This window comes from Elephas maximus, chromosome 2 (genome assembly GCF_024166365.1).
Source record: "Elephas maximus indicus isolate mEleMax1 chromosome 2, mEleMax1 primary haplotype, whole genome shotgun sequence".
Classification (NCBI taxonomy): Eukaryota; Metazoa; Chordata; class Mammalia; order Proboscidea; family Elephantidae; genus Elephas; species Elephas maximus.
Genome location: NC_064820.1, coordinates 55,820,437 through 55,844,136, shown reverse-complemented (window position 1 = coordinate 55,844,136; position 23,700 = coordinate 55,820,437). Strand labels below are relative to the sequence as shown.

Below are 23,700 nucleotides of genomic sequence, written 5' to 3'. Positions count from 1 at the left end.
TGGCAAGGAAGAAGTAAAATTATTTCTATTTGCAGATGACATGATCTTATACACAGAAAACCTTAAGGAATCCTCCAGAAAACTACTGAAACTACTGGAACAGTTTGGCAGAGTCTCAGGTTACAAGATAAACATACAAAAATCACTTGGATTCCTCTACATCAACGAAAAGAACATCGAAGAGGAAATAACCAAATCAATACCATTCACAGTAGCCCCCAAGAAGATAAAATACTTAGGAATAAATCTTACTGAAGATGTAAAAGACCTATACAAAGAAAACTACAAAGTACTTGTGCAAGAAACTAAAAGGGACCTACATAAGTGGAAAAACATACCTTGCTCATGGATAGGAAGACTTAACATAGTAAAAATGTCTATTCTACCAAAAGCCATCTATACCTACAAAGCACTTCCGATCCAAATTCCAATGACATTTTTTAATGTGATGGAGAAACAAATCACCAACTTCACATGGAAGGGAAAGAAGCCCCGGATAAGTAAAGCATTACTGAAAAAGAAGAAGAACGTGGGAGGCCTCACTCTACCTGATTTTAGAACATATTATACAGCCACAGTAGTCAAAACAGCCTGGAACTGGTACAACAACAGGCACATAGACCAATGGAACAGAATTGAGAATCCAGACATAAATGCATCCATGTACGAGCAGTTGATATTTGACAAAGGCCCAGTGTCAGTTAATTGGGGAAAAGATAGTCTTTTTAACAAATGTGCTGGCATAACTGGATATCCATTTGCAAAAAAATGAAACAGGACCCATACCTCACACCATGCACAAAAAGTAACTCCAAGTGGATCAAAGACTTAAACATAAAGACTAAAACGATAAAGATCATGGAAGAAAAAACAGGGAGAACGTTAGGAGCCCTAATACAAGGCATAAACAGAATACAAAATATTACTAAAAATGACAAAGAGAAACCAGATAACTGGGAGCTCCTAAAAATCAAATACCTATGCTCATCTAAGGACTTCACCAAAAGAGTAAAAAGACCACCTACAGATTAGGAAAAAATTTTCAGCTATGACATCTCTGACTAGCGCCTGATCTCTAAAATCTATATGATTCTGTCAAAACTCAACCACAAAAAGACAAACAACCCAATCAAAAATAGGGCAAAGGATATGAACACGCACTTCACTAATGAAGATATTCAGGCAGCTGACAGATACATGAGAAAATGCTCTCGATCATTAGCCATTAGAGAAATGCAAATTAAAACTACGATGAGATTCCATCTCACTCCAACAAGGCTGGCATTAATCCAAAAAACACAAAATGATAAATGTTGGAGAGGCTGCGGAGAGATTGGAACTCATACACTGCTGGTGGGAATGTAAAATGGTACAACCACTTTGGAAATCTATCTGGTGTTTTCTTAAAAAGTTAGAAATAGAACTACCATACAACCCAGAAATCCCACTCCTCGGAATATACTCTAGAGAAATAAGAGCCTTTACACGAACAGATATATGCACACCCATGTTTACTGCAGCACTGTTTACAACAGCAAAAAGCTGGAAGCAACCAAGGTGTCCATCAATGGATGAATGGTTAAATAAATTATGGTATATTCACACAATGGAATACTACGCATTGATAAAGAACAGTGATGAATCTGTGAAACATTTCATAACATGGAAGAACCTGGAAGGCATTATGGTGAGTGAAATTAGTCAGATGCAAAAGGACAAGTATTGTATAAGACCACTATTATAAGATCTTGAGAAGCAGTATAAACTGAGAAGAACACATTCTTTTGTGGTTACAAGAGGGGGGAGGGATGGAGGGTGGGTGAGGGTTATTTACTGATTAGATAGTAGATAATAACTACTTTAGGTGAAGGGAAGGACAATACTCAATACGGGGAAAGTCAGCTCAACTGGACTGGACCCAAAGCAAAGAAGTTTCCGGGATAAACTGAATGCTTCAAGGGTCAGCGGAGCAAGGGCGGGGGTTTGGGGACTATGGCTTAAGGGGACTTCGAAGTCAATTGGCAAAATAAATTCTATTAAGAAAACATTCTGCATCCCACTTTGAAGTGTGGCGTCTGGGGTCTTAAATGCTAACAAGCGGCCATCTAAAATGCATCAATTGGTCTCAACCCACCTGGATCAAAGGAGAATGAAGAACACCAAGGTCACACGATAACTATGAGCCCAAGAGACAGAAAGGGCCACATGAACCAGAGACTTACATCATCCTGAGACCAGAAGAACTAGATGGTGCCCGGCCACAACCGATGACTGTCCTGACAGGCAGCACAACAGAGAACCCCTGAGGAAGCAGGAGAACAGTGGGATGCAGACCCCAAATTCTCATAAAAAGACCAGACTTAATGGTCTGACTGAGACTAGAAGAATCCTGGTGGTCATGGTCCCCAAACCTTCTGTTGGCCCAGGACAGGAACCATTCCCGAAGACAACTCATCAAACATGAAAGGGACTGGACAATGGGTTGGAGAGAGATACTGATGAAGAGTGAGCTACTTGTATCAGGTGGACACTTGAGACTGTGTTTGCACCTCCTGTCTGGAGGGGAGATGGGAGGGTAGAGAGGGTTAGAAACTGGCAAAATGGTCACGAAAGGAGAGACTGGAAGGAGGGAGCGTACTGACTTATTAGGGGGAGAGTAAATGGGAGTATGTACGGCACTGGGTTTTTTTTAGTAAGGTGTGTATAAGTTTATATGTGACAGACTGACTTGATTTGTAAACTTTCATTTAAAGCACAATAAAAATTATTTAAAAAAAAAAAAAAAACGAACAAATCTGTCTTGGAGGAAGTGCAACCAGAATGCTCCTTAGAGGCAAGGATGGCGAGACTGCATCTTACATACTTTGGACATGTTGTCAGGAGGGTTCAGTCCCTGGAGAAGGACATCATGCTTGGCAGAGTACAGTGTCAGTGGAAAAGAGGAAGACCCTCAACGAGGTGGATTGACTCAGTGGCTGCAACAATGAGCTCAAGTATAACAACGATTGTAAGGATGGCGCAGGACCGGGCAGTGTTTCATTCTGTTGTGCATAGGGTCGCTATGAATCAGAGCCGACTTGATGGCACCTAACAACAACAACAAATTGTCATGAAAGGTTGTAAGTAACTTAAAAAAAAAAAAAAGTTAGGAGCAATTTCTTGCATTGCTATATCCTCTATTAGACATCCTTCTCCTTAGTGTCAGCACAAAATAGGTTTCTTTATTCTTCTAATCTGTTGATTATTTTGGCTTATTCAACTGAATAACTTGTATCTGCATAAAGGAGCACAAAAGGAAATAGATATTTGGTGTGATGACATAAGCTCAGATCCCACCCAAGATCTGGAACTGTGTGAAAGATTATCAAATTAATTGGATGTTACTAAAATACATACCAGAAGAGGGCAGCACCACCAAGGCCTCCGATAGTCACATCAGTCAGACCGTCACCATTTAAATCCATTTCTCCATGGACAGATTGGCCAAAAAATTTCAGTGTCTTACCATCTCCACCTGATGGAATACGCTGTGAAAATCACAACAGAGACCATTATTTATGCGGGAAGCATCTGTTCAAAACAGTTTTAAGTATGTCTGGAAACTTGAATTGGTTAACAAAAACTAAAACTAAAGACCTTTTGGAAAACTGCCCAAGAGGCCTCTCACGTGCAGACGAGAGGAAACACTCAAATGTTCCCAAAGGATGTTGTTCTTTTTACAGGACAGACAAAATCTTTTCAGAGTTGCTGACACCCAAGAGAAGTGGGTAAAAAAAAACAATTATATAATTGTTTATATTGTCTAATCCTCCAGGAAAACTTGAGTAACTGACTCTGCTTTCTAGATCCTGTTCAGCCCCATTACACAAAGATATTTAAAAGTACTGGAAACCTTGAAAACCTATACAAGCAACTGGGGGAGTAGGAGATTGTCCCGGGTGGTCAATTTGGGGTTTATTGACCTTTGGGATGGGGTATAAATAACACATTCCATCAAATACATTTTCCAATAGTCCATATTCTTTATTGTTCTATCCAAATTTGTCTTGAAAGTCAAGGGCACAATAGATTTAATTCCACTTACACGTAACCACCATGTTGGGAAAGCACAAACGAACATGGAGTTCTTGGATACTGATCAGTGCCTGTTACCATACATGATGTGTTTGATACATTTACTTCCTGACTGGGCTTTGGTTTAAGCAGGTAACAGAACCCAATGGGCAGGAAAGAGGACTTATAGACTCTCCCCATACTTGGGGTTTTCTCATTCTCTTATTTTCCATTTAATATCATAAAATGAGAAACTAAATAAGGCAAACATTTTTCATGTCTAGTTTTTTTTTTTTGGCTCATTGGGACGTATTTCCTTATTTGCAGCAAACAAATCAGGAGATACTTGCCTTATTGGCTCTGGAGGAGCTGATTTAGTTTGATTCTGGATCAACCAACTCTTTCACAAGCAGCACTTCTCGTAACCATGGAAACAAGTGAGTACATCTTCACCAATCATTGGGAAAGTATTTTGCTGATGAACAAACCCAGCTCAAATATACCTTTTTTGTTTAAAGTTGTATCTTAATTTACCATCATTTTACAAATAAATTGCTTACGGCAATCTATTCCATGCATTAATGAGTAAAATAACCCTCCCTTTGCTACTTCAAATGCTGCATTATTTAATTTGTGGGATTAATAGTGAAGCAATCAAGTGGTAGAACACAAGAAAGAAACCCTATTCTGCCTTTCCTGATTCCATCATGCCCTGATGGTTAATATTGCCTCTTCTTAGTTGAGTAAATAATACTGTGAGGATTTTAATAGAAAAAAAATCATTTATTAAATGAATAGAAGTGTTACTGAACTAAATCCTTTGTTATTTCACTACAAATGTCATTACGACTTCATGAAAAATTAAGCACAACTTCTCAATACATAAGTAGGTTTTGAGAACTCTGCTAACTACAGAACCAAAGAGAATAGTCAAATGTAAAAAGAAATAATTCATGTTCTGATTTCTTTTGATATTATATAAGCTGGAGAATAGTGAATTCTATTTTCTGTTATAAGTAGTTTTTCAATGCCTAAACAATTATGGTTTCACAAAAACAGGCAATTAAATTAGAAGGAATCCTTTAAACTCCTCTATTTTTATGGTCCTTAAATACTTCTATACATTTGATATTTTTTCTTTTGTATGTAGAAAAAATTACCTTTATGGATTAGTGCTTTTAATTGACCATAAATTTAAAACAACAACAGAAATCTCCTGCAGGTTAAATTTAATTATTCAATTTTTTTCCAAGAGGAATATTTGTGAGAAAATTATAAACCTTCAGAAATCTAAATTTATTTGATAAAAGCATACCAGTTTAGTTGCTACTTTATACACCTACTCTCCACTTATCGACTATCATGTTATCTAAAATTTTGCATTTATGACAATAATAAAAAATCTCCTATCTGGCTGTTTTGTGCATTAATGATATAAGCCCAGCAGTAATGAATGCCAAGGTGTGAGGCGAGAATAACACTGGCTGTGACGGTTACAGTTATGTGTCAATTTGGCTGGGCCGTGATTCTCAGTGGTTTGGCAGTTACATAATGATATAATGATGTAATTTGGCAGTTATGTAATGATGTATATTACATCATTTTGTGATCTGATGTGGTCATCCTCCATTTTCACATAACTCCAATTTTTGCATAAAAACTTGCTTGGTCTTTGGAACCTAACCATGTTGATAAGTGAGGGTGAGTGTACATAAATATAGTCATATTTAGATATAAATTTAATATAAATATAAATTTACACTAGAACATTTATATAAATATATATAATACAATTTTATTATAATAACATGAACAGTGAATCTAAAACCAATAATCTCACCTCCTTTATTGTCTAAATCATATAATTATTGTTCTGCGAGTCAGAAACTGGTATCTGCTGTTTAGGATCAGGCACACTGCAGAAGTTAAGTGATATTGTTAAAATTTTAGTTTTAATCCTTTCAAGAGGCCAAATCATGGGGACATGGCAAATAGCAACAGAAAAGGAATTATATAAAAGGATAAAATACAAAGTATAGAGAAAACTTAGAAGAATATTACATCCGGTTTCCCAATTAAGAGTCAGAAGAAAGAAATTAGCTAACAGATGAAGCAAGGCAGGTGATGTTTGACACTGAACTCCTTTATCATTTAAGGACAAGAATCTTAGGCTTAACTTCTTACTTGTGTATACTCTTCCTTTATCGTCTTGCCACTTCCATGATAAATGTACACAGCACCCGCATGATCATCTTCTAGTGGAGCTCCTATCACGATGTCATTAAATCCATCAAGATTGAGATCTTTTACAGCCGCAATTGCTGTTCCAAAACGAGCCCCGCATGGCTCGTTTCTGTTTTCCTTTGTGCATGAATCGTGCTTCAGAGACGAACAGCAAGTCTGTTTAATGGGTTCCAGGCTCATTTGATATTCAAACCTTGTCTGTAAGAAAGATAAACATGATACTTATGGATTTCCATCATTACTACAGCAGAGCAGAATTTTTTTAAGTACATACTAAATCAGCACTATTAAAATACATTTGGTACGTCAATGGCAAAAGTTGCAAAATTCCTTTTAAAAAAAATGCCTCTCTGAGACAGAAGTTAGGAGTTTCAAAGAATAGAGAATAGCAGTGAGGGAAAGAAGATTTTACTAAGGATTTTAATGGATTCTCTATTTAATGCAGTTGACTAGGTATATAACTCACAACATCTCGGTAAAGCCAAAAAACTGAATTTTTAAGCCCTCAACTCATGCCACCATCTTTTCTTCACCCAGTACTGTGCTTCTTTGAAAAGTCCCTACTATAGATAACAATGGAAACCCTGGTAGCATAGTGGTTAAGAGCTACAACTGATAACCAAAAAGGTCGGCAGTTCAAATCCACCAGGTACTCCTTGGAAACTCCACGGGGCACTTCTACTTTGTCCTATAGGGTCACTATGAGTCGCAATCAAGTCAATGGCAACGGGTTTGTTTTTTCTATAGAACAAAGAGAAATGTATTCTGTTCAAAAAAAACTTTTTCCAAAGCTGTCGCGGGTGGGGTGGTAAAGGAGATAAAGTACTAGTAAAAGGTGGACAAGAACATATTTTCACAGAAAAAAAAGAAAAACAGCACAGGACAAAAAAAAAAAAGTTGACAGGAGGAAATCAAAATATAATAGGACAAAGATAATTTGTGATATAAAGTAATATGAGAGAGATGCTAAGAATTTTAAAAACCTAAATAGACAAATACTGACCACACACAGAAAAACACTCTTCTGATGGAGAAATCAAGAAATACTTCACCTAACAAATAAAGTCAAAAGTCAAGAGTGGAAAACAAAATCTCACCTCTGCCCAGAGAATATTCCAAAGACCATAGCGGTTCTCTGAAAGTTACCGGTGTCATTGCCTTAAAACTCACTTCTGCACAGCCTGCCTCTCCTAGCTTTAACTGCTCATGTCACCCACCTCCAGGCCAGAGATCATGAAGCCTTGCCCTGTGAGTTTATTGAGCAATTTAGTGACAGTTATGTTTAGCTGCTTTTATCCAATATTACTCTGCTTCGAAAAAAAAAAAAAAAGTTCACATTTCCAAAGCAAATAATCTAAGAGCTTAAACTACTTTATTAGAATTCTAAATGTTCATTTCAAAACTGGGGGCTGATGGCATAGATAAGCCGTAGAAACTTCTTTGTTCATTTTTCTAAAGTGAGTAGAAAAATCAGAAATATGTTATTTGAAACTGAAGGAAAAAGGGAAGAGATTCTCCTAGATTTCTACCAAACTCACAGTTCCCGTTACCTGATTCAGGGCGTACACGTACACTTTTCCTTGTTCTTCCTTCTCCGTTCCCATGTACGTGGGAGCCCCAACCAGGAGAATATCAGTATTTGAATCTTTATCAATGTCAATGGTTGTTAAAACACTGCCAAAGTAAGAACCGATCTAGGAGAAAACAAAACAGCTGCTGAACATCACAAATTCTCCAGGAAGCTAAAATCTGTATTTCTCTTATATACGCCCACCTAGAAGAGTATTCGAGGTTCACTTGGTAAAGAAAATATGGAAAATGATGCTCCCTGAGAGTTCTCTATTGACTCTTGCAGGAGGCTAACCAATATTAGTTCTCTCCTTGAGGATGAACTGCTGTTAGACCTTCTGTAGCTTAAGAGAAACGCTTCTCTTTCAATTTCACCCTAACCTCGCCTTCTTTCCCACTAACATAAAATATCAATGATACTGTAGTGATTTTTTTTTTTAAGGAAATAAAATGAGGTAAACAATAGAAGGAATTCTGGAATGACTTCATGTATGTTTAAATACAGTCATATGAAAATGTGAAATAAATATAGCATCAGGAGCTGAATTGTCCCGGGATATAGGTGGCATTTTTTACCTTATAGCCTTAGAAGATTGTCTACTCAACAAGGTGCCTATGTCCTGTCCCAGCAGCTATGGGAGACGGAAAAAATATGAAGAATAGCGGAGAAAGTATGTGTGTCTGTGGGGGGGAGGTGATCCCCTTGTAGCTATAGGTTTTGTCTTTTAAACCCAGGGATATGTTTTAGGGAAATGCAGGGAACTTATATTTCATTATCTAAATGCAATAACTTTTCGAATAATTGACCTGTTTTTGATATTTGACACTCTTGTTAATTTTCTTATTGAAACTTCCTGCCTGTGCTTCCATGATTCTATTTCTGCTCTCCTAATTCTACCCCTATATGATGGAATTACACTTTTTCTCCATGTTCCATCCTATAGGGTCGCTATGAGTCGGAATCGATTCGAAGGCACTGGGTTTTTTACTGGGGTGCTGGCCCCTTTTCCTCCTCCCATTTCCCAACTGTTGGCCCTTCCTAAGGCTCAGACCTACGGTTTTCTTTCCATTCTCTTATCCCGGATGACCAATTTCCCAAACAGTTCAACTCTCTGAAATTGCAAATTTCATTCTATCTTCTTTCTGAAAGCACCAGTTCTACATTTCTAACCAACTGCTAGATGTTGACTTTTTAAAAAATAGATTTTATTTTTTAGAGGAGTTTTAGGTTTACAGAAAAATTACACAAAAGTATAGCGTTTTCATATACCCCCTTCCCACTGCACTCTGTGTCTCCTATTTTTAACACCTTGCGGTACATTTGTTACAGCTAATAAACTCATATTGATATATTATTATTAACTAAAGTCCATAGTTTACATTAGGGTTCACAACATCCTGGAGCTACAATAGTTTGCTTTTATTGTTGATACATTTTCTAATTATAAATGTGGGCAAGGAGCTAATAAAACCCTTTCACCTATATGAGAATTTGACCTTTGGTTTACTCTAGCTCTGTTCCGTGGAAATCAGGTGAGGATGGGATTTCAACTGTATTGCTAAGCATCATTGTGGTAAAAATAATCTCTGATTAGTACATTGCATTTAGGCTGTGTGGAACTATAAATACCTGATGGTGATGCCATGTTTTGGGCTTCTTAGAGTGCAGTGACTTTTATAACTGGCACGCCCTTTGCAGGGACCCTAGAAGCTGTGTCCACGATAATGCTCTAAAGGATACTGTCTCCTGTGGGGCACGGGGCTTTAAATCCAGAGCAGCTCCTCACCTGCCTAATGCGAGTCTCCTTTCCTTCTCTCCCTACACCTGGGCTGTACTTCTGTGTTGAGCTGTAAGATCTCTCAGGAGTGTCTGATGCTGCCCTGTCCTTCTGAGTAGTCAGGAGGTGAGGGTGGGGAAGAGGGAGCAAAAATGAGACCTATGGTAGTCCAGTGAGTTGGAATATTATTTAGTGAAGCCCGAGAAAAAAACCCTGGTGAGCACTGCAGAATAAAGTTGATAAATTCTCATCATAGAATGCTTAGAAAATCCAGAGTAGTATGATAAAAGAGATAAAGACTCAGAATATCAAAATTCAATAAAGACCAAAATTAACATAGTGTGTATATTTCTTTTAGTTTAATAGGCCTGTGTATATATTTCTTTCAGATTATATACCTGTATACTGTGCAGGATACCCAGGTTTGAGTTCCTACCAATGCACCTTATGTGCAGTCACCACTTGTCAGTTGGAGCTTGTCTGTTGCTATGATGTGGAGCAGGTTTCATAGACTATGACAGACTAGCAAGAAAGCTTATGACAGCATACCTATGATGGCACATCCCCCGCATGTCTGTCAGTTTGTCATACTGTGGGGGCTTGCGTGTTGCTGTGATGCTGGAAGCTATGTCTGGTATTCAGATACCAGCAGGGTTACCCATGAAGGACAGGTTTCCGCTGAGCTTCCAGACTAAGACAGACTAGGAAGAAGGACCTGGCAGTCTACTTCTGAAAAGCATTAGCCAGTGAAAACCTTATGAATAGCAGCAGAACATTGTCTGATATAGTGCTGGAAGATGAGTGCCCCAGGTTGGAAGGCACTCGAACGATGACTGGGGAAGAGCTACTTCCTCAAAGTAGAGTCGACCTTAATGATGTGGATGGAGTAAGGCTTTCGGGATATTCATTCACTAATGTGGCAAAACTCAAAATGAGAAGAAACAGCTGGAAACATCCATTAATAATTGGAACCTGGAATGTACGAAGTATGAATCTAGGAAAATTGGAAATCGTCAAAAGTGAAATGGAACACATGAACATTGATATCCTAGGCATTAGTGAGCTGAAATGGACTGGTATTGGCCATTTTGAATCAGAATATCCTGTAGTCTACTATGCTGGGAATGACAACTTGAAGAGGAATGGTGTTGCATTCATTGTCAAAAAGAACATGTCAAGATGTGTCCTGAACTACGATGCTGTCAGTGATAGGATAATATCCATACGCCTACAAGGAAGACCAGTTAATACGACTATTATTCAAATTTACGCACCAATCACTAGGGCCAAAGATGAAGAAACAGAAGATTTTTGTCAGCTGCTACAGTCTGAAATTGATCGAACATGCAATCAAGATGCATTGATAATTACTGGCGATTGGAACGCGAAAGTTGGAAACAAAGAAGGATCAGTAGTTGGAAAATATGGCCTTGGTGATAGAAACAATGCCGGAGATAGAATGATAGAATTTTGCAAGACCAAAGACTTCTTCATTGCAAATACCTTCTTTCACCAACAAAAACGGCAACTATACACATGGACCTCGCCAGATGGAACACAAAGAAATCAAATTGACTACATCTGTGGAAGGAGACGATGGAAAAGCTCAATATCATCAGTCAGAACAAGGCCAGGAGCCAACTGTGGAACAGACCATCAGTTGCTCATATGCAAGTTCAGGCTGAAACTGAAGAAAAGCAGGGCAAGTCCATGCGAGGCAAAATATGACCTTGAGTACATCCCACCTGAATTTAGAGATCACCTGAAGAAAAGATTTGATGCATTGAACACTGGTGACCAAAGATCAGACGAGTTGTGGAATGACATCAAGGATATCATCCATGAAGAAAGCGAGAGGTCATTGAAAAGACAGGAAAGAAAGAAAAGACCAAGATGGATGTCAGAGGAGACTCTAAAACTTTCTCTCGAACGTTGAGCAGCTAAAGCAAAAGGAAGAACTGATGAAGTAAAAGAACTGAACAGGAGATTTCAAAGAACGTCTTGAGAAGACAAAGTAAAGTATTATAATGACATGTGCAAAGAACTGGAGATGGAAAACCAAAAGGGAAGAACACGCTCGGTGTTTCTCGAACTGAAAGAACCTAAGAAAAAATTCAAGCCTCAAGTTGCAATAATGAAGGATTCTGTGGGGAAAATATTAAACGATGCAGGAAGCATCAAAAGAAGATGGAAGGAATATACGGAGTCATTATACCAAAAAGAAATAGTTGATGTTCAACCATTTCAAGAGGTGGCATATCATCAGGAACTGATGGTATTGAAGGAAGAAGTCTAAGCTGCTCTGAAGGCACTGGCGAAAAACAAGGCTCCAGGAATTGATGGAATATCAATTGAGATGTTTCAACAAACAGATGCAGCGCTGGAGGTGCTCATTCATTTTGCCAAGAAATATGGAAGACAGCTCCCTGGCCAACTGACTGGAAGAAATCCATATTTATGCCTATTCCCAAGAAAGGTGATCCAATTGAATGTGGAAATTATAGAACAATATCATTAATATCACAGGCAAGCAAAATTCTGCTGAAGATCATTCAAAAACGGCTGCAGCAGTATATTGACAGGGAACTGCCAGAAATTCAGGCCAGTTTCAGAAGAGGACGTGGAACCAGGGATATCATTGCTGATGTCAGATGGATCCTAGCTGAAAGCAGAGAATACCAGAAGGATGTTTACCTGTGTTTTATTGACTAAGCAAAGGCATTCGACTGTGTGGATCATAACAAACTATGGATAACATTGCAAAGAATGGGAATTCCAGAACACTTAATTGTGCTCATGAGGAGCCTTTACAGAGATCAAGAGGTGGTTATTCGGACAGAACAAGGGGATACTGATTGGTTTAAAGTCAGGAAAGGTGTGCGTCAGGGTTGTATTCTTTCACCATACCTATTCAATCTGTATGCTGAGCAAATAATACGAGAAGCTGGACTATATGAAGAAGAACGGGGTATGAGGATTGGAGGAAGACTGATTAACAACCTGTGTTTCACAGATGACACAACCTTGCTTGCTAAAAGTGAAGAGGACTTGAAGCACTTACTAATGAAGATCAAAGACCATAGCCTTCAGTATAGATTGCACCTCAACATAAAGAAAACAAAAATCCTCACAAATGGACCAATGAGCAACATCATGATAAATGGAGAAAGATTGAAGTTGTCAAGGACTTCATTTTACTTGGATTCACAATCAACAGCCATGGAAGCAACAGTAAAGGAATCAAAAGATTCATTGCATTGGGTAAATCTGCTGCAAAGGACCTCTTTAAAGTGTTGAAGGGCAAAGATGTCATCCTGAAGACTAAGGTGCGCCTGGCCCAAGCCACGGTATTTTCAATTGTATCATATGCATGTGAAAGCTGGACAATGAATAAGGAAGACCGAACAAGAATTGATGCCTTTGAATGGTGGTGTTGGCAAAGAATATTGAATATACCATGGACTGCCAAAAGAATGAACAAATCTGTGTTAGAAGAAGTACAGCCAGAATGCTCCTTAGAGGCAAGTATGGAGACACTGTGTCTTACGTACTTCGGACATGTTGTCAGGAGGGATCAGTCCCTGGAGAAGGACATCATGCTTGGCAGAGAATAGGGTCAGCGGAAAAGAGAAAGACCCTCAACGAGGTGGATTGACACAGTGGCTGCAGCAATGAGCTCAAGCGTAACAACGATTGTAAGGATGGCTCAGGATGGGGCAGTGTTTCGTTCTGTTGTGCATAGGGTCGCTATGAGTCAGAGCCAAATCGACGGCACCTAACAACAACAACAACATGATTGCACATTGCATATATAGCTTCCTAAACTCTTAATATTCAATATTACCAAATGAGAATTTTCCAATTTTAACTGTTACAAACAATTTTCCATTACCTCCAGGAAACATCCAAATTCTTTAATTTGCCATTCAAGACCTCACTCAATCATGCTCTACATTATCTTTATCTTTTCCATCACCACTGTTTCTACCAATCTACAGTCTATCTTTCCTTTTAGACAGAGTACAAATTTTATCTCCAATTGAGACTTACTGCACCAGTGCTACCTTAAAACAATCTTTCCATCTCCTGAATTAACTCTCTGTGCCACTGGCACTTTCATGGTTCTTCATATTTTAGACTAGCAATTGCCTGTCAAATCTATTGTACTGTGGTGGGTTGCATACTGCTGTGATGTAGAAGCTATATCACTGGTATTTCAAATACCAGCAGAGTCGCCCATGGTGGACAGGTTTCAGTGGAGTTTCCAGACTAAGACAAACTGGGAAGAAAGCCATGGCAATCCACTTCTGAAAAAATTGTCCAGAAAAACCTTATGGATAGCAGCTGAAATATTGCCCGATATAGTGCTGGAAGATGAGCCCTTCAGGTTGGAAAGCACTCAAAATACGGCTGGGGAAGAGCTGCTGCCTCAGAGTAGAGTTGACTTTAATGATGTGGATGGAATCAAGCTTTTAGGACTTTCCTTTGTTGATGTGACAACTCAAAATGAGAGGAAATAGCTGTGAACATTCATTAATAATCAGAATGTGGAAAGTATGAAGCATGAATCAAGGAAAAGTGGAAGTTTTCCAAATGAAATGCAACACCTGCAGATGACATCAAAGGCAGTAATGAGCTGAAATGGTATTGGCCTGGTATTGGTATTGGCCATTTTGAATCAGACAATCAGATAGTCTACTAAGCCAGGAATGACAGATTGAAGAGGAACGACATTTCATTCACTGTCAGAAAGAACATTTCAAGATCTATCCTGAAATGCAATGCTGTCAGTGATAGAATAATATCCATATACCTACAAGGAAGACCAGTTAATATGACTATTATTCAAATTTATGCACCAACCACTAAGGCTGAAGATGAAGAAACTGAAGATTTTACCAGTCTCTGCAGTCTGAAATTGATCAAACATGCAATCAAGATGAATCGAGAATTACTAGTGATTGAAACGAGAAAATTGGAAACAAAGAATTGGTAGTTGGGAAGTATGGCCTTGTGATGGAACCAATGATGGAGATCACATGTTAGAATTTTGAAAGGCCAACAACTTATTCATCAGAAATACTTTTTTTCAACAACATGAACAGCGACTATACACGTGGGCCTCGCCAGATGGAATACACAGGAATCAAATAGACTACAACTGTGGAAATAGTTGGAGAAGCTCAATATCATCAGTCAGAACAAGGCCGGGGCCAACGGCCAACTTTGAACCAGACCATCAATTGTTCATATGCAAGTTCAAGCTGAAGCTGAAGAAAATTAAAACAAGTCCACAAGAGCCAAGGTACAACCTTGACTATATTCCACATGAATTCTGAGACCATCTCAAGAATAGATTTGATGCATTGAACACTAATGACTGAAGAACAGACGAGTTGTGGGATGATACAAAGGGCATCAGATATGAAGAAAGCAAAAGGTTATTAAAAAGCAGGAAAGAAAGGAAAGACCAAAACGGACATCAAAAGAGACTCTGAAACTTGCTCTTGAACATAGAGTAGTTAAGGCAAAAGGAAGAATGATGAAGTAAAAGAGCCGGACAGAAGATTTTAAAGGGCGGCTCAAGAAGACAAAGTAAAGTCTTAGAATAAGGTGTGCAAACAGCTGGAGTTAGAAAGCCAAAAGGAAAGAACATGCTCAGCATTTCTCAAGCTGAAAGAACTGAAGAAAAAGTTCAAGCCTTGAGTTGCGATACTGAAGGATTCTACGGGCAAAATATTGAACAACACAGAAAGCATCAAAAGAAGAAGATGGAAGGAATACACAAAGTCACTGTACCAAAAAGAACTGGCTGACATTCAGCCATTTCAGGGGGTAGCATAAGATCAAGGGGACCAACGGTACTGAAGGAAGAAGGCCAAGCTGCACTGAAGGAATTGGCAAAAAAAAAACAAGGCTTCAGGAACTGATGGAATACCAATTGAGATATTTTAACAAACGGCTACAATGCTGGAAGTGCTCAGTTGTCTATGCCAAGAAATTTGGAAGACAGCTGCCATGAGAGGGATATAACAATGGGCTCAAACATAGCAAGGATAGTGAGGATGGTACAGGAGTGGGTAGTGTTTCCTTCTGTTGTATATAGGGTCACTATGAGTTGGAACTGACTCGATGGTACCTAATAACAACTATTAAATATCTTAGATCTCCTTTCTTATACTTATTTTTACATCTGTATCTATATCTATTATATAAACATCTTACCTCTATCCCCATCCAACTAGAATGTTCTGAGCCCAAAGATGACCCTTTATATCCCTCTAGGGAGCCCAACACAGGGTCCTACTCACAGTAGGTGTTAAATATATGAATGAATTACTGTAAAATAATAATTTTTAATCTTACCTGTTCTCCATGGAGTGTCTGGAGAATCTGGATATCCCTATTTTCCATCCTGTAGACAATGACCTGGCCTGTGTGATTGTACCTCGGTTGTCCAGCAATATAGAGGACATCTCCAGAAACAGTAGCAGAGTTTACTGTGTAACCTAACAAAAGAGAGATTCCAGATATGCTATTCAATCCCACAAATTCTGTACATAATAAATTAAGATTAGTTTTAAATGATTGCAAGAATTCTTTTTATATAGGCTTTTTTTTTAAATAAAGGATTTGTCTTTTAAATGTACGTTAGAATTTGTTTTGGTAGAAGTTATTAGTGTGCTTTGAACATAACTGTTTTGAACTGAAAATGTATATTCCTTCCAACCTCAGTTTTTCATTGTTTAAAGGCACAATTTTATAACAATGATGACTGAAACACACACACACACAAAACCTCTTATAATCCCAATTTACCACTTTGTAACATATCAGTTATAATTCATTTCAGATGTGTGTGTCTTCACTACAAACCAAAAAAGCAAACCGTTGCCATCAAGTTGATTCCGACTCATAGCAACCTATAGGACTGTCCCATACCGTTTCCAAGGAGCACCTGGTAGATTTGAACTGCTGACCTTTTGGTTAGCAGCTGTAGCTCTTAGCCATTAGGCTTTACATAGTTACAATCATGCAAATGAAAGACTTTTCTGGGTTACTACCTAGACTTTTTAATTTTAATGAAAAAAAAATTTTAATGGCTGAAGATTATTTCTCTGAATTGAGGCACTAGGCATTATTTTTATTCTACCTGACCATTTCCTAATGGATGCATTTAGGTGGTTTTAAAGTTTTTGGTAATATATTTAAGCCTGTAATGACATCTTTAAACATTTAATTTTTTCCTTCTTTGGGCTTTTTGCAGGTGAAGTTCAAGGAATAAACTACTGGATCAAATTTTTAATGGTTCTTATAGTGTCTGGCAAGTTGCTTCCAGAATATTTATACCAATTTATTCTATGAACAGCCATATAAGAGAGTACTAGTTTCATGAAACTTTCCCAAACACTCCGTGTTTTTAATGTTATTTAAATTTGTGGACATTTTAATAGGTGTTATAGTCTAATAATAGTACCCCACTGTGATTTTAAGTTGTTCGTTTGATTAATAGTGAGCTAGAACATGTTTTCGTGTATCTGATCACTTCTCTTTTTAACTGGCCTTTCATAAAATTTTAAATTGCATCTTTAAGGCATATTTTTATTATTCTCTGAGTGAAGAATTAGATTTATTCTTTGTGTTTGTCTCCTCTAGAGAACAAAAAACCAACCAATGGATAAAAATTACCACACGCAGGTGTCAGCTCAACAGAAGGAAGAGCTGTTCTAATAATCAGACTTGTCTAAACAGAAAGCAGGCTATTTTTAAAAATGTCACAGAACAGCACTTACTATTAAGAAAAATGTTATACTGATTTTAGCCTAAGGTAGCAGTCACACTTCTAAGAATTTAAAAAATGACCAGAGATTTTTCTGTGCTAAAATACGTTTACTTTTCCAAGTGCTAGGGGAACACAATTCCTCAGGCGTATTTTCCTTTGTGGATATTTTTCTCACATTTTTATTTCCTCATCTTTCTTTCATCAAGATTTTTTTATTATTATACATCATAAAATATAAAATTGTTTTTTCAAACATGTAATGCATTATGTTTTTATTATTACTAACCACAATCTTGCTTAAAAAACAAAAACTTTAGGGTCTTGTTTATATATAAATAAAATGGAAAGGAAGAATGTGAAAACCAAAAGCTATATTTCTATTTCACGCTGCTCTACTAAGAAATATGAAAAGAGAGTGGGATGAGAGTGTTAGTACAAGTTTATTTTATTTTTGGTAATTTTCAGAGCTTTGACTGGAAATTGATAAAAACCCTTTAAAAATAAGTTGAAAATTATGTTTGAGGCTTGGAGTTGTGTGCTTATGTAGATAATTTAGTATCGACAGTATGCACTAGAGAACTGTAAATATTAGCTGAAGTAATCACATAAACAGTAACTACCATCAGGGTAGTCACTTACAAGGGCTCCGGTGTCTGAGCACAACAGAGAGGAAGAGAAATAGTGGGACCAGTGAAGTCCAATTTTAATGAAAAGAAAAACAATTATAAATATGTAAGCTTAATATTGTTCCCTGGATAAGGACAGCACAGAACTGAAGAGATGTCACAACTGATAGCCATATGCACGGGTTTACAGAGAAAGAATCAATGTCAGCTATGTAATTCACGTCTTGGAAAATGGACTAGGATCTGCTGAGGTAATGGGAAGCAGAGGTATGATCTGTCCCGTTTTTATGCCTTTGCCTCACAACTTTTCTTTTGAAGAAATCAACAAATTGGGGGTAGGGGAGGCAGAGAATAGAACCTAGACTGTATTCTCACCCTCAAAACCGCTGCCTAGTGCATATCGTCGTAAGGCAGTTTGTTGAGTTCTAGAAGGATAGGTGTATGCTGAGAGTGGTTCACCAGCTTCAGCTCCAACTTCTTTCTGCTCATTTTTGATTAGTACTGAGTTTTTTGTTTGTTTTTTTTTTATGTAGCATCTACCTCCACTTCTTCCATAAGATTGTTCATAGTCTTAACTAGCCATCTACACAGATTTTGGGCTAACACATTCAATCTCTTCTTAATTTGTAAACTCCACAAGGAACCATTTTGCAGCAGAGCTTCAGGTCAGATTTGAAGCGATCATTTGGGAAAAAAAACAAACAACAACAACAAAACCCATAAAGTATTTTTCATTTCCCTACAACACTCTCACTTCTGACCTGCTGGTTACAAATTCAAGGGCTTCCCACTACCCCTCGGGATGCTAGCTATAAGCTTGGGGCCCCCAGGGTCTCCCTCACTTCTTATCTGCTGGCTACCGAAAAAAAAAAAAGAAAAGAAAAATTCAGGGGTACCCTTTACCCGTTCAGGATGCCAACAGTGAACTCAGGGGATGCCTCACTTCTGATCTGCTGGCTCCCATTACTCCCTTGGATTCAGTAACTTGCTAGAATGACTCACAGAACTCAGAAAAGCACTATACTTACAATTATAGTTTTATTATAACAGCAAATATACAAACGAGGTAACGTATAGGACAAGGTCAGGAAGGGTTCCCAACACAGAGCTTCCTTCTCCCATAAAAGGACATGCTACCCTCCTATGTGGATGGATTTCTTTCATCAACCAGATACATTCCATGTTCAGAGCCCATATTGGGGTCTCAGTATGTACAGATGATTGATTGAATCATGCCCCACTGCCTAGAGGTCAGCTGATATTATGAGGTAGTTTTTCTAGCCTGGCCAGCCTCCCACCCAAGAGGCAACTCATTAGCATGAACCTTCAGGTATGTTTTTTTTCAGGTATAGTCTGGAGCCCTCATCAAAGATACTTCAGTCACTGGGGAAATTCCAGTGTTTTAGTGGTTAACCTCTGGGAACCAAGGACAAAGACCAAATCTTCATGTAAAATAATTCTTTACCCCACAATAATGTTATTATTTCCACTAAGTAAATTGAGGCTCTGAACAGGAAAAAATTAGACTAGCTGGAGGTCAGAGTCAGAAAACAAATTCACGTCTCTGTGGCCTCAGAGCCATCTCAGAGCCATAAGAACTTTGTCTTTAGGATCATAGGATCGGTAGCTTTATGGTTTTTATAACGTTACATCAAGTAGATTTACCATTTACTTAACTATCCCCATATTGTTGGACATTTAGGATCATGCCATTTCCCCCACTATCAGGAATAATAATACAATAGATGTTTTTCCTCACTTGGCATTCTTAAATATTTGAATTTTTTCTTAGGTTAGACCCTTATAAGCAGAATGTCTAAGTTAATGTAATATGAACCTTTCACGGTTCCACACACAAATCGTCAAATGAAGTTCCTAAAGAGTCCTAAAGAAAGAGTTCTACCAATTTGTATGCCACCATCAGTCTGTGTGGGTAAATATTCTATCATCCTTCTACCAGGGATAGGAAGAAGCCTCAGGTTAAACTGCTTCTGGTTTTAAAGGTATCTCACTTAAAGAACCCTCACATAACTTTTAGAAGCTGTCTGATCCAACCTCCTATCCTCTTTTTGGAGCCCTGCTGGTGCAGTGGTTAAGTGATACAGCTGCTAACCAAAAGGCTGGAAGTTCAAATCCATCTGCCACTACTTGGAAATCCTGTGGAGCAGTTCCACTCTGTCCCGTAGGGTCGCTATGGGTTGGAATCGACTTGACGGCAAAGGGTTTGGTATCCTCTTTTTAGGTATTCTATATCTTTATAGTGATTGCTTGGAAACCCCGGTGGTATAGTGGTTAAGAGTAGTACATGGCTGCTAACAAAAAGGTCTGAAGTTTGAATCCACCGAGAGCTCCCTGGAAACTCTGAGGAGCAGTTCTACTCCATCCTATAGGTTCGCTATGAGTCAGAATCACCTTGACAGCAATGGGTGGTGGGTGGGGATAGTGATCGCTGATAGAATTATCTGTCTCTTATTCAAAAAAAGTAAATTCCATCAATGCAGAGTTTGATATGCCTTATATATCTTAACTTCAATTTATAATTCCATGTTTGGCACCTTGCAGGCACTCAGTATTTGCAAGGTGTTTGCTCAATCGATGCTGAATCAGCAATTTTGGTATGGTAAAGTGAAGACTGGAATAAAAATGAAGAGGCCAAGATTGAAGTTTCAGACCTGCCCTCGCTAGCTGTGATATAACTGTTCTATTGCTCAGTTTCTTAATTTGGAAAATTAGATGTCTGGCTATACGCTCTCTCAGATCTCTTTTCATGCTAAAACTGTATGAGTTTTAAGCTCAATCCTTTTATTTTACATCACCATCACAGTCCTCCAAATATTTAGAAGACATGAAATGCTATTTTGTTTTGAACCTTCAGTTTCTTAAAGTTTTGGGAAGGAGGGGTGTGTAGCAGGAAATTGCCTCCAGATCTATATTCTCTACTTGACTTTTTACTGGGAAAACCTAGTTTGTCCTTTTCTTTTTGTAATGTGTGATGTTTCTAACAATGGAATACTCTCGCTATTGTCTGTACAGGGCAGAATATAGCAGGGCTTTTGTGGGAAAGAGACTAAACTTTCAGTAATGCAGTTCAATGTGTCTTAAGGAATTTTGTTTTGTTTTTAATTTTACTCTGCTTTAGGTGAAAGTTTACAGAGTAAATTAGTTTCTCATTCAGTCATTTATACACAAATTGTTTTGGGACACTGGTTATAATCCCTGCAATATGTCAGCACTCTCCCCTTTTCCCTTTACGCTACAGGTTCCCTGTGTCGATTTGTCCAGTTTTCCTGTCCCTTCCTGCCATCTCAACTTTGCTTTTGGGCAGGTGTTGCCCATTTGGATTGGTATATTTGATTGAACTAACAAGCACATTCCTCATGTGTGTTATTGTTTGTTTTATAGGCCTGTCTAATCTTAAACGTGGGCTTTGAGAGTAATTTCAGTTCTGAGTTAGCAGGGTATCTGGGGGCCACAGTCTTGGGGATTCTTCCAGTCTCTGTCAAACTAGTAAGTCTGGTCTTTTTTTGTGAATTTGAATTTTGTTCTACAATTTTCTTTTGCTCTGTCCTGGATCCTCTACTCTGATCCCTGTCAGAGTGGTTGTTGGTGGTAGCTAGGCACAACCTAGTTCTTCTGGGCTTAGGCTGGTAAAGACCGTGGTTCACGTAGTCTATTAGTCCTTTGGACTAACATTTTCCTTGTGTCTTGTTTTTCTTCAGTCTCTTTTGCTCTGGACGAGATGGGACCAGTAGACGTACCTTGAATGGCTGCTCGCAAGCTTTTAAGACCCCTGACACTATTCACCAAAGTAGGATTTAGAACATTATCTTTATGAACTATGTTATGTCAATCAACCTAGACGTTCTCTGAGACCATGGTCCCCAGCTTTCAGCCCCAGTAACTTGGTCCCTCAAGGTATTTGGATGTGTTTAGGAAGCTTCTATGACTTTGCCTTGATCAAGCTGTGCTGACTTCCCCTATATTATGTGTTGTTTTTCCCTGCACCGAAGTTAACACTTGTCTACTATATAGTTAGTGATTTCTACTCCCCACCCTTCCCCTCCTTTGTAACCATCCAAGATTTTTTTTTTTCTGTATATAAACCTTTTCTTGAGTTTTTATGGCAGTGTTTTTTTTTTTTTTGAGTTTTTATAATAATGGTCTCTAGAATATTTGTCCTTTTGTGATTGACTTATGTCACTCAGCATAATGCCCTCCAGATTCATCCATGTTGTGAGCTGTTTTGCGGATTCATCATCGTTCTTTATCGTTTTGTAGTATTCCATACTGTGTATTTACCACAATTTGTTTATCCATTCATCTTACGATGGGCACTTAGGCTGTTTACATCTTTTTGCTATTGTGAATAATGCTGCAATGAACATGAGTGTGCATATGTCTGTTCATGTGATGGCTCTTATTTCTCTAGGATATATTCATAGGAATGGGATTGATATGGTATTTTTATTTCCAACTTTTTAAGGAGGCACCATATCGTTTTCCATTGTGGTTGTACCATTTTCTGATCCCACCACAAGAGTTCCAATCTCTCCACAACCTCTCCAACATTTGTTATTTTCTATTTTTTGATTAGTGCCGGTAATGTCAGGGTGAGATGGTATCTTATTGTAGTTTTGATTTGCATTGGGAGCCCTTGTGGCACAGTGGTTAAGAGCTCAGCTGTTAACTGGAAGGTCCCCAGTTCAAATCTACCAGCTTCCCCATAGAAACCCTACAGGGTAGTTCTATTCTGTCCTATAGGCCCACTATGAGTTGGAACTGACTTGATGGCACTTAACAACAACAACAATGGCTAATGATTGTGAGCATTTCCTCATGTGTCTATCAGCTGTGTCTTAAGGAATTTTAATAATCACATTATATCTACTGGTTGGCATTATATTTTTAGTCATCTAAAACTCTTAGGGCTTTTATCTTGTCTTGTAGCCTCTACAGCTTTAATATGAGCCCCTGCATCAGGAGATATATGGAGACAGGAGATATAATGAGGTAGCAGTAAAGATCTTGCTCTTCTTCACAAGATAGAATCTTGCCACCTTCCTCTCAAACAGAAAGAATCTGGGATAGAGGGATAAAAAGACTTGCCTCCAGGATGGAAAGATCTGAGAGAGGAATGTTGGAGTGCTAAAATGTGAACACCACACAGCCAGAGCATTTGTCTATACTGCACTATACTACACTGCATTTGTGGCACCAAGAACAATGCCTGGGGGAAGGGGGAACCCCCAAAATATTTGCTGAGTGAATGAAAAGTTGGGAAAAGACCTGAGGGTCTTTTTTATCTTAAGCTCCCCCCATCCCCACCTTAACTGTTTACTGAGATTTTGTTCTCGTGATGAGGGAGAGCCCCAGACATTCCTTAGGCAGCTCCCAGCCTGGTACAGACTCTTCCTGCCAAGCAAGTCCTTAGAAAACAAGATGATGCTATATCACTGGGTTTAAGTTCAGTATTTGTCTGATTGTGAACAGAGCTATTAAATCTGAAGCCGTATGACAAAAACAACTTAAACACTTCTTTTCTAAAATTAGGACTCAGAGAAACAAACCATGTAGATAATTGATTTTTAAGAGAAATTAGGTGCCTGGTCTTTAGGATATAGGCAGAGTGAAGCTTCCTTTTTCCTGT

At 38.3% G+C, this 23,700-nt stretch overlaps 1 protein-coding gene across 1 annotated transcript in view; it reads right to left on the bottom strand.

Moving 5' to 3' along the window:
- ITGA1 (integrin subunit alpha 1) overlaps positions 1-23,700 on the bottom strand; it is a 229,158-nt gene that overhangs the window by 63,151 nt on the left and 142,307 nt on the right. Inside the window, exons 12-15 of the mRNA XM_049863571.1 lie at positions 16,011-16,153; positions 7,848-7,991; positions 6,238-6,495; positions 3,397-3,527 (exon numbers count right to left, since the gene is read on the bottom strand). Of these exons, the coding sequence (XP_049719528.1) occupies positions 3,397-3,527; positions 6,238-6,495; positions 7,848-7,991; positions 16,011-16,153 (676 nt within the window). The remainder of the gene's footprint in view (positions 1-3,396; positions 3,528-6,237; positions 6,496-7,847; positions 7,992-16,010; positions 16,154-23,700) is intronic.